General features: G+C 40.9%; 1 protein-coding gene across 6 annotated transcripts in view; it reads left to right on the top strand.

Annotated features, from left to right (window-relative positions):
• Positions 1 to 6,021, top strand: part of LOC129821309 (growth factor receptor-bound protein 14-like) — a 48,761-nt gene extending 42,740 nt beyond the window's left edge. For all 6 annotated transcript variants that reach the window (XM_055878827.1, XM_055878825.1, XM_055878826.1 and 3 more), the window contains 5 exons: positions 784 to 900; positions 1,131 to 1,200; positions 2,437 to 2,524; positions 3,723 to 3,816; positions 3,899 to 6,021. In XM_055878827.1, coding sequence (XP_055734802.1) covers positions 784 to 900; positions 1,131 to 1,200; positions 2,437 to 2,524; positions 3,723 to 3,816; positions 3,899 to 4,045 — 516 coding nt within the window. In that variant the 3' untranslated portion in view covers positions 4,046 to 6,021. The remainder of the gene's footprint in view (positions 1 to 783; positions 901 to 1,130; positions 1,201 to 2,436; positions 2,525 to 3,722; positions 3,817 to 3,898) is intronic.
• The last annotated feature ends 6,697 nt before the right edge of the window (positions 6,022 to 12,718 follow it).

Here is a 12,718-nt window from a genome sequence, read left to right on the forward strand (position 1 = left end):
AAGAGTCTAAGAAGGATTCACATGTTTCTACCTTAAAGTCAACACTAGTCACTTTGTTACAACTAACTCACTGTTCTCCGGGTGCCGAAAATGTGGACGTCGATTATGGCAGCCCCCCCCCCCCCCCCGCACCTCTCTGATTCAGACACATTTCAGTTGAATGCATTCAGTTGTACAACTGACTAGGTATACCCCTTTCCTGAGGTTAGGTTTTCATTTTTTTATTTAACTAGGTAAGTCAGTTAAGAACAAATTCTTATTTACAATGACGGCCTACCAAAAGGCAAAAGGCCTCCTGCGGGGACGGGGACCTGGGATTAAAAATAAATAAATAAATACAATATAAATATAGGACAAAACACACATCACAACAAGAGAGACAACAATACATAAAGTGAGACCTAAGACAACAACATAGCAAGGCAGCAACAATATAACAATCCTAATCCTGATAAGAAATATTTTATTTTGTGTGTGATTATTTAGAACCAGTGGCTATGAGAGTTTAAGGGACTACCGTCAATGCTCTGTGTCATTCTATTCCAAACCGCTCTAATCTCCAGTCACTTGAGCACATTCTGCTCGGAATCATCTAGAAATTATACTCAAGTCACACTTCTCAGACACTAGATGGCAGCACAATACCACACACAGAAAGCATGAATGTGCTTCTCCTATAACCTTTCACTCACCATCTGACAACATATTTTCTAAATTTCAAACACTGTTACCCTGTATACTCGTAATAATATATACTACCTCAAACATGATGTACATTTCCAGAGAAGTATCTCCGAGAACTCCTTGGTGGCCATGGACTTCTCAGGACACAAGAGCCGGGTGATCGAGAATCCATCGGAGGCGCTGTCCGTAGCCGTGGAGGAGGGGCTCTCATGGAGGGTAGGCCATTTGGTTCTCTCTCTGACATCATGTCTCTCTACTCAGCATGACACACTAGTGACACACTGGTCCTGCAATAGTGCTTAAAGGATTATTTTACCATGACTGAATACCTGACAACAGATGCTTTGTCAATGCCCAAAATGTGTATAAGGTGTGAAATGATGATGCACCCATGTGAAAATAGTCCAAGCGTGTGATACTTGGACTCCTCCTTTCCTTCCCTTCAGAGGAAAAGCTGCCACCGTCTGAGCTCCCATGGAAGCCCATCCACCTCCCAGAGTCCCATGTCAAACATAGGTTAGTAGAAGGCCATTTTTTTACCATGCAGGCAGCAACTCCCAGGAATGCAGTCACATCCCTCCTGACCAAATACACTTAAAGGTGCTACATGTAGAATGTATCAACCATGTGGAATCTAGGTGAATTGTAACAACACCTATGCTGTATTCCAAACAACCCCCCTCCCCCGCATCCCATTTTCCTGTTAACATGGTGGAGAGGTTAGTGCAGTCCAGAATCCTTGGACCTATCCTAAACCCTAACCTTAACCCTAATGATTTAAAATTTCAATTTCAATGGGGTAACGTATAGCATGGACCAAACAGCCGTAAAAAACAATATTTTTTTGTTATTGAAAAGATATTTCACAGCCATTTAGATGCTACAATGATTCCCTACACCATTCAGGGATTGTTTTCTCACATAAACTGAACTTCAGCGACGAGTGTAGAATTTTAGCAACCACGAAATAATAGCACGACTTCTACATTGTCCGCTTTCCCCAGTCTGCTTTTGTTCAATGTGATCGAGGAGGAGATGACCATGCCTCTTAGTGACGCCGATGAGAGGGAGGGTGCAGTTTTCCCAGAAGCCGGTCTGGCTTTTGTTGTCAAATAGAAAGTCTGTATTTTAGAATACGATTTTGAATTGGCCCAAAATAATTTTGGGGTGAAAAAATATTGTGAATCACTATCATTCCACTATAACTGCAGATATATTATGGACATTTTCTGAAATTACATTGCAAAGATTATACAAGTAGCTAATTAATGACTCCGCCACCAGTGTCTACTCCCTTCCGGCGTCAAATCAAATTTTATCTGTCACATACGCCGAATACAACATACCGTGAAATGCTTACTTACAAGTCATTAACCAACCGTGCAGAATTTTGGGGTGGGGTCATATTCATGGGTGGTATTCATCCATTTTACAACTGAAAACAAAAACAAGAATTTCTTACTGGACAATTTCAGGACAGCCCCTCCCAGTTTCTGCACACTTAGAAAAAATGGTTCCAAAAGGGTTTCTTCGGCTGTCCCCATTGGAGAACCGTTTTTGATTCCATGTAGAATCGTTTGTGTAAAGGGTTCTACCTGGAACTAAAAAGGGGTCTTCAAAGGTTTCTCTTATGGGGACAGCTGAAGAACCCTTTTTGGTTTTAGATAGCACCTTTTTTTTCTAATAGTGTGTATGTTTTCCTCCATTTGGTGCCTAATGAAATTCACCATGGTCGCCCTGTGTGTTTTGCAGCCCTCCATATGGCCCAGCCCTGGTTCCACAGCAAACTGTCCAGAGATGAGGCACACCGCTTGATCACTCAACAAGGTCTGATTGATGGGTGAGCAGCATCAGACACTTTTCTGTGTGTTTTGTCGCAAAGAACTCTAAATATACTGAACAAAAATATCAACGCAACATGCAACGATTTCAAAGGAAATCAGTAAATTTAAATGAATTAGGCCCTAATCTATGGATTTCACATGTTGGCCACAGACACCTTTAAAAAAAAATGGAGCAGCGTTGATCAGAAAAACAATCTGAATCTGATGTGACCACCATTTGCCTCATCTCCTTCGCATAGTATTGATCAGGCTGTTGATTGTGGCCTGTGGAATGTTGTCCCAGTCCTCTTCAGTGGCTGTGCGAAGTTGCTGGGTATTGGCTGTAACTGGAACACGCTGTCGTACGAGTCGATCCAGAGCATTCCAAACATGCTCAATGGGTGTCTGGTGAGTATGCAGGTCATGGATGAATTGGGACATTTTCAGCTTCCAGGAATTGTGTACGACAATGGGCCTCATGATCTCGTCACGGTATCTCTGTGCATTCAAATTGCCATCGATAAAATGTAATTGTGTTCGTTGTCCGTAGCTTATGCTTGCCCATACCTTAACACAACCACCACCGCATCTCTGGTCACAACGTTGACATCAGCAAACCATTTGCCCACGCAACACTATACATGTGGTCTGCGGTTATGAGGCCAGTTGGACGTACTGCCAAATTCTCTAAAATGACGTTGAGGATTGCTTATGGTAGAGAAATGTACATGACATTTTCTGGCAAGCGCTCTGGTGGACATTCCTGAAGTCAGCATGCCAATTGCACGCTCCCTCAAAACATGATACATCTGTGGCATTGTGTTGTGTGACAAAACTGCGCATTTTAGAGTGGTCTTTTGTTGTTCCCAGCACAAGGTGCACCTGTGTAATGAGCATGCTGTTTAATCAGCTTCTCGATATGCCACACCTGTCAGGCGGATGGCTTGTCTTGGCAAAGGAGAAATGCTCACTAACTGGAATGTCAAAAATGTGTGCGTAACATTTTTGTGCATATGGAACATTTCGGAGATCTTTATATTTCAGCTCATGAGACAGGGGACCAACACTTTACATGTTTCGTTTTATATTTTTGTTCAGTGTAGCTTTTGTATTTTCCTCCCTACTCTTTTTTTTCTTCAAACGGACAAAAATACCATTTACAAAATTGTCCCAAGGTGTTCCTGAAGAAACTGAGATTTTTTCTTTTGTTTTCAGAGTATTTCTTCTAAGGGACAGCCAAAGCAACCCCAAGACATTTGTACTGTCACTGTGCCACACACAGAGAATCAAACACTTTCAGATCTTACCGGTGAGTATAACCCCTTGTTTTGATATGTGCACTTCTCTTATCTTTTAGATGACATGCTCAAGCTTGTGTGTGTGTGTGTTAGGTGGATGACGAGGGTGATCTGTTCTACAGTCTGGACGACGGTCACACACGCTTCACTGATCTAATCCAGCTAGTGGAGTTCTACCAGCTCAACCGGGGTGTGCTGCCCTGCAAACTCAAACACCACTGTGCCAGGATCACCCTTTGAGGGGCCAGGGGTCTCCCAGGGCCCAATACATACAGAGGCACCTTAATCACAGCCAGGGCCTCCGGAGAACCAACCACCCATGCATCCCTCCCTCCCTACCGTGCCTTGGACAGGAGACACAGAGAACACCGCCAGACATAAGCCAGCTGAAACCACTGTTATAATCACCCACTAGAACCCATCCTCTTGGAGACAAACGTGGTAATCGGTCTTTGTAATGACTTTGTTTTTCAATAAAATATGAATTAGAGGTGTTAGGATGTGAAATAGATGAAGATTCTGTGTCACAACCCACTGGGCAGACTAGTTTGAATCAACATGGTTTCCATGTCATTTCAACAACAACAAAAATCTGTGAGATGACGTTGAATCATTGTGGAATACTAATTGGATTTGCAAAAAGTCATCAACGTAAAGGAATTTCATCGTTTTTTTTGTCACCCAACTTTTTACCTTAATCGATTGATGTGAGTTTTTTTGTTGAATTCACATTAGTTAACAATTCAACCAAATGTAAATCAAGATGTTAAAATGACTTCAGTGGGAAGTGACCACAGGTGTTGAGAAATCTGGTGTTGGATAAAGTGCATCTACTGTAGACTTGATGTGACCGGAGGGCTCTACTGCGAGCCCATTGGTTCACCCTGTATGTTAGCCCGGGTGTGGGTACGAATCACAAACACCGCAGTGACTCGTGTGGAGTCCAAACTTCAGTTAATGTACTGTATATAATGTGGAGCTGATCATGTTTGCAATGTGTATCGGCTTACTTGCTCATTACAACTTTCTATGGGAATGAACATCTACCGTAGCCAACTGTTGGATCCGTAGAGCAAGAGTGGCTATTTGACTCAGTTCACATCATGTGAATAGAATGACCAGTGTGGTATAGCCATAATATTTGTGCATTATTGGCACAGTTAAGCTGAACCTGGTCATTTGTCAGTAGGAGGGGATCACTACTATCAGGTTGTAGCCAAGGCATGATGGGAAATGTAGTATGTAGGCTACAGTGGTCCTCTGGCCTTGGTCATCTCCTGGGTAAACTAAGCTGTTGCTCGTTGTTTTTTTCACATCTCAAGGAATTCAGGTATTTTTCTAAAACAAATTATGATTAAAAATATATATATTTTAGAGGTATGAGTAGCAGAGGAGAATGCAAAGTGGTTGCATGTTGTTTAAGCTGGACTGTGACCGCTGTAAGGAGAGAGCATGCACAACAACGTGCTTCACTAGCCTGCACTGTACATTACTTTGAATTGTATTGATTGCATTTGAATCAATACATGTAAAACTGCTCTCTGTTGTTGTAGCAAGAGCCACAGAAGATATATTTGACTAAGGGCCGGATTCAATGCTTATTGCCGAAGTTCCACTTTGTTGCCCGATTGACATTTAAAGGGAATGTTCCCGTTTTAGTGGAGACTTCATTCACGGCAAACGCTGCATATGCCGGCTCAATCGGAAATTACCTTTACATTTCAAGCACACTGCAGCGCTGAACTTCGGCACTACGGATTGAATCCAGACCTAATTTTAGATTTAGACCACAAAGTGTAAGATAGAAATACAGTATAATATTGTGATTTTATTGATCAAAATCTGAATTGTTGTACATTGACATTTAATGTTTTATAGTCTTTTTTAAGATTCAGGTAAACCATGTGCAGCACCTGGAATGGTTGAATATTGATGTAAACAACAAAACTATGACATACATCATGTACTGTTTGTTGCTTCGTTTTGGAAATGATACTGTAATCATGCAGCAATTTGTACAGACCGGTTTCACCAGTACGATATAATGAAACAAGATGTACTGTGCTTTGAAACAAGTTAAATAACCAAGACATGTTAACAATGCATTTCATACAATGTTTCTTTTAACATAGAGGGAGAACAGTGCATTTAAATAGTAATGCATGTCATGAACTGTCATGTTTTATAAAGGAAGCTAAATAAAGGAAGCAAACAAATGTCTGATTTCAGTTGTATAATTGTTACGTATTGAGAATTAGCCACAAGATAAACACAAATGTATATACATTCATGAAAATATTGCATTTATATTGTTGTAGATGACATGCTAGTTGCACTGTAGTTGAAACACTTTAATTTCTTAAATAGTGACCTAAAGAGACTTTGAGCGTGGTATTATCGTCGGTGCCAAGCGCGCCAGTTCCAGTGTCTCAGAAATGGCCGGCCTCCTGGGCTTTTCACTCATTTACCGAGAATGGTGCAACAAACAAAAAACATCCAGTCAGCGGCAGTCCTGTGGGCGTTATCCGCTTGTTGATGAGAGATCGTTCCAGCTAACAGGCAGGCCTCAAACAGGCAAATAACGGCGCAGTACAACAGTGGCGTGCAGAACGGCATCTCGTCCAGTGGGCACGTGATCACCATCACTGGACAATTGAGGAGTGGAAAAACATTACCTGGTCCGACGAATCCCGATTCCTGGTCCGTCACGCTGATGGCAGTCAGGATTTGTCGTAAGCAACATGAGTTAATGGCCCAATCCTGCGTGCTGTCAACAGTACAGGCTGGTGGTGTAATGATGTGGGGAATGCTTTCCTGGTACACGTTAGGTCCCGTGATACCAATTGAGCAATATTTCCACGCCCCAAATAATTCAGGCTGTTCTGGAGGCAAAAGAGCATATGGGTGTATAATTCATCAGAAGAAAACCGAGAGAGAAAGACTGCAAGTTCCTTAATGTTTTGGCTGTAGCCCATGGCTACATCAAGGAACTGGCAGATTCTCTCTCTCCCTTTGTTTTCTTCTGTTGAATTCAATATACAACCTTCTGTGTTTGTCAAAGATGCGGATAGATTTCCAGCGTTGTGCTTCGTTTGACAGTTCCGCGCGTGTATGCGTATCTTTCTGCCAACAAGTGATAGCCATCCATCGAATGAAATAAGCGAGAGATAGACAGGACTTAACAGCACCTTATAAACTCACTTGCTGAGCTGAAGAGACTGCGATTCAGAAGTTAATAAACATTGTTAAAACAATGAAAATACCCAGACAGTCCCCAAATGGACCTTTATTGATATACATGGTGACTTGTGTTTAGTAAAGAGCATTGTGTAAAGGTCTAGTAGATGACTATTGCCTTACCTATGTGTTATAAAAGCCAATCTGACTTGTTAGGCTATATTGCTAGTAGCCTAGTGTTTAAATGGTCCCCCAAATCCCCCTCCCCGAATTAGCCTACTATAGTAGGGTATGAAATAGACAGGAACATATTAGGCCTAACTGGCTACATGATCTGTGTCAGTGTGTGTGAGTGTTTTTCTCTGTTTTATTCCTACCTAGACTGCAACAATGCAGATGATGATCTGTCATTTCTTACAGACACAGACAGAGCACTCAGACCAGCAGAACCAGACGTTTTAGCAAAGAAATCGGTTAATTTCAAACATTTAGCAGCTTCGACCTCAAGAGCCCTTTTTGGTCTCTAACTCCTTCGTCACCACCCTTCCGTTTTTTTCTGTTTTGACTGAGTGACTGACATACAGTACCAGTCAAAAGTTTGGACACACCTACTCATTTCAGGGTTTTTCTATATTTTTACTATTTTCTACATTGTAGAATAATAGTGAAGAAATCAAAACACATAACATATCTCAACAGGCTTCATGACGTAGTTACCTGGAATGCATTTCATTTAACAGGTGTACCTTGTTAAAAGTTAATTTGTGGAAATTCTTTCCTTAATTCGTTTGCGTCAGTTGTGTTGTGACAAGGTAGGGGTGGTATACAGAAGATAGCCCTATTTGGTAAAAGACCAAGTCCATTTTATGGCAAGAACAGCTAAAATAAGCAAAGAGAAACGACAGTCCATCATTACTTTAAGACACGAAAGTCAGTCAATCTCGAAAATGTCAAGTACTTTGAAAGTTTCTTCAAGTGCAGTTGCAAAAACCATCAAGTGCTATGATGAAAATGGCTCTCATGAGGACAACCACAGGAAAGGAAGATCCAGAGTTACCTCTGTTACAGAGGATAAGTTCATTCGAGTTAACTGCACCTCAGAAATTGCAGCGCAAATAAATGCTTCACAGAGTTCAAGTAACATACTTCTCAACAGCAACTGTTCAGAGGAGACTACATAAATCAGGCCTGCATGGTCAAATTGCGGCAAAGAAACCACTACTAAAGGAAACCAATAAGAAGAGAGACTTGCTTGGGCAAAGAAACACGAGCAATGGACATTAAAATGGTGGAAATCTGTCCTTGGTCTGATGAGTCCAAATTTGAGATTTTTGGTTCCAACCACCGTGTCTTTGTGAGACGCAGAGTAGATGAACGGATGATCTCCGCGTGTGTGATTCCCACCATGAAGCACGGAGGAAGAGTTGTGATGGTGTGGGGGTGCTTTGCTGGTGACAAAGTCAGTGATTAATTTAGTATTCAAGGCACACTTAACCAGCATTCTGCAGCGATACGCCATCTCATCTGGTTTGCGCTTAGTGGAACTATAATTTGTTTTTCAACAGGACAATGATCCAAAACACGCCTCCAGGCTGTGTAAGGTCTATTTGACCAAGAAGGAGAGTGATGGAGTGCTGCATCAGATGACCTGGCCTCCTCAATCACCCGACCTCAACCCAATTGAGATGGTTTGGGATGAGTTGGACCACAGAGTAAAGAAAAAGCAGCCAACAAGTGCTCAGCATATGTGGGAACTCCTTAAAGACTAAGCATTCCTCATGAAGCTGGTTGAGAGAATGCCAAGAGTGTGCAAAGCTGTCATCAAGGCAAATGGTGGCTACTTTTAAGAATCTCAAATATTAAATATATTTTGATTTGTTTAACACTTCTTTGGTTATTACATGATTCCATATGTGTTATTTCATAGTTTTGATGCCTTCAGTATTATTCTACAATGTTGAAAATAGTAAAAGTAAGGAAAAATCCTTGAATGAGTAGGTGTGTCCAAACTTTTGACTGGTACTGTAGCCAGAGCGGGTCTCACTATGATGATGCACATTTGACTTGAATATGCGCTCTTCAGCTCAGCCAATCAGAATACTGTTGCCCACTGGTCAGCCAAATGATCAATGTAGACGATTATGACAACAGACACAAAGCGCGCAAACGTTATTAAAAAAACATCTGGCTCATGGGCCACCGGCCGTGTCCATTATTATATATATATTTGTTGTTGTTGTTGTTGTTGTTTTTGTTGTCAATTTCAACCAGCCCACCCTCAAATCAAATCAAATGTTATTGGTCACATACACATGGTTAGCAGATGTTATTGCGAGTGTAGCGAAATGCTTGTGCTTCTAGTTCCGACAGTGCAGTAACATCTAACAAGTAATCTAACAATTCCACAACAATTACCTAATACACACAAATATAAAGGGATGGAATAAGAATATGTACATAGAAATATATTCCCAGATGGCCAGACGCCCATGCTCGAAGTCTATGGTTACTGCTAACATGCTAGTAGATACCATAGACTTCCAGTCATTGCGCTAACGCTAGTTAGCATTGGCTCGCGAAACTACCTTCATACTGGATGCAGACATAAAAAGGGTATCCACTAGTTCATCTGACTCTGGGGAAGTAGATAAAGGACTTCATTGCCACAATCCCGAAGTATCCCTTTAAGGTATGTTATTAATGAGAAGTTGTTAGTGCATGCATTTAGTTTACCATGTCATAACAAGCTCTGCTTCCATTTCATACTGACCTAAATAGCCTTAGTGTATCTGAAATGACCATGTACAACAGATGTAGGATCTTAATTTGAGCCGGTTTGCAAGAGCAGGTAAAATAATCCTGCAGCAACAGGAACATTTTAATTATTATGTGGATTATAATGAATCAAAAATGGTTGGGATTTGATACATTTTTCGTAAGGGAAAATCAAGTCTGATATTTCAAAATGGAAATGATAAACTTCAGAAGCCTTTTTGAAACTCGAATACACTACACGTTTTACATTTCCTGCAAAACGTTATCCTACAACAGGGTGTTCAAATTAAGATCCTACAACTGTACATATACTTCGTATTCTGTAAAGCTTTGTTTGTGTCCACCATTCGCTCATTGTCGTCCTTGGTCAAATTTAAGATGCCCTTCCTGGCATAGACACTGGAGCCACTACGGTTGTACATATAGTAGCCACTAGATGGCAATAGATGGCTTCTTGTACTATTCTGGAGGGAGTGATGAAATCTCCATATAAGTCAATGGATCTCTCAGCATCTGTTGCGTAGACCAATAATTGCAATGGTTTGAATAGAGCAATCAGTCATTTACTTTCCCAACATTTTACTGGACCTATTAGACCTGCTAATAATCCACTGGTCTGTCATTACTAAACATAGATAGTAACTTTAGAATGGGGAGATGAGGTGATGACGAGCAAACAGTACAGTATATCCCTAATAGATCAATCTTAATACTATTTATCTAGTAAGATTTTATTTGATTTAAAAAAATTATACCCTAATTTGATTTGGTTTGTAAAGAGTCATTGCGGTCTCTTTTACCATATGCTTGCAGTTCACATTGGAGTTAGTACATGTTTGTCAACAGTGAGAAATACAATCCATATTTCTCTATTGAATTGAAAATCAATTTTACAGAAAGCAATGAATGAATATGCCCCAGACAAACTTGTTTTCATTTAACATCCGCTCTTTCAGTGTTACCTGAACCTTTATCAGACTGTTGTATGTGTGAATAGATTATGAATAACCTTGATAAATGGATTAGTATTCTGTACATTGCAGTCAGACGGCTGAGCGTTTTGACTTGAGGCGTTTCTTGCACACAACACGAGTAAAACAACACAGTGTCTGTAGTGAGATAAACGAATCACCCCATCACTTCATGGCCACGGCTATTTCAATGTCTCACTTTGAAACTGTGCTCCAATCCAGGGGAGATGTACACACTGAAGTCTTAAACGCAGCCCTGCTTCTGAGGTCTGCAGCTAAATGCTCCTCTTGGATTCATTCCTGCCATTGATCCATGTCTGGCTGCAGGGCCAGGGATAAGGGAGAGATGGCAGCTGGGAGAGACTCTGCTTCCCTTAATGAATTCATCCAGCTAGACAACAGCCCAAACAGCCTATGGATAACTTCTCCTCCCAGGCAGACTGGGGCTCGCTATCTGGGCCCACATGAGAACAAGAACAACTCATCTTCTCTACTTTACCCGACCAGAAGGAGCAGAAGGTACTGATGGTCTGTGAGGGTAGGTATAGACAGGGACAGAGTAGATGTTCTGTGCGTTAGATGTACTGTACATGACCCGAGAGTGTGTCAGCAGGAGGCTGGCACCCCAAGCAAGTCAGGCCACTCCCAGCAGCCTGGTCTCAGAGCATTTAGTTTTATTCTGTACGTAAATCTGTGATACTCCATTTAGTATAATATGTTACGTTTTGTATGTATTCATTTGTGCATGTCCATCACCCATTTCTTATGATATGTTATGAACTACAATCCGTACTATATGTTACAAATTGTCAAAATGTATGACATGTTAAGAATTCTAGCTAGGTGGCTAACGTTAGCTAGGCTAGGGGTTAGGGTTACGTTTAGGAGATATGTTAAAGGGTTAATGTTAGGGTTAGGGGAAGGGTTAGCTAAAAGGGTTAAGGTTAGGGCTAGGGTTAGCTAAGAAGTAGTAAGTAGTTGAAAAGTTGCTAATTAACTAAAATTCTAAAGTTGTCCTTGATGAGATTCAAACTCACAACCTTTGGAGAGGGAAAGGGAGATACCTAGTCAGTTGTACAACTGAATGCCTTCAACTGAAATGTGTCTTCCGCATTGAGGTTGCTAGATGTTCGCATTATACACCCACCCAGACCACCCACCCTACTATTGTTTTTGCCTTAAGTAACCATCTGTCTTATGTAACCATACCAAATTTTAAATGTTATACTAATTTGAGTGTCGTGGATTTACATTTACTATGTTTAGTCTATGACACCAGGCTGTTCCTAGAGGCCGGGGCAGCTCTACTGCCAATGCAACTGTATCTCCAAAGGAACAGCACTGTCACTAAGGGAAAAAGGCAACAACAAAAAATGATGAACCTTTATTTAACTAGGCAAGTCAGTTAAGAACAAATTCTTATTTTCAATGACAGCCTAGGAACAGTGTGTTAACTGCCTTGTTCAGGGGCAGAACACCACATTTTTACCTTGGGGATTCGATCTTGCAACCTTTCGGTTACAAGTGCAACACTCTAACCACTAGGCTACCTGCCACCCCAAACATCTAAAGATCACTGTCCTCTTTTTTTCACTCTGCTTTGCCTTTTGTCTTTTTACTTTCTAAACATCAAAACATATGTGTTTTTATAATATATACGTGTGTAAGAAAGAATATTTAATTCAAAATAAACTAGATAGAGGTAAGGTGTGTGCCTATATATTGTTTGGGTAATTTAATTCATTATTAATCATACCTCAAAATATGTACTTATAATTATGTTACTCTTTCTCAAATGCCTCTACCCTCTTAACCTGCCCATTTCCTCAGTGCAACACCTTCTGGCAGAGTGTTTCCATCCACCCTGTGATATACATATGGATACAGAGTGACATGGGTAATGAGAGATACATTATTAATGAGGATCCTGATTGAGCATCTGATTTCTTCTGTCGAAGGCCAATCATATCTGTCAATTTATTTAGAGATT

Source organism: Salvelinus fontinalis, chromosome 23, assembly GCF_029448725.1.
Source record: "Salvelinus fontinalis isolate EN_2023a chromosome 23, ASM2944872v1, whole genome shotgun sequence".
NCBI lineage: Eukaryota > Metazoa > Chordata > Actinopteri > Salmoniformes > Salmonidae > Salvelinus > Salvelinus fontinalis.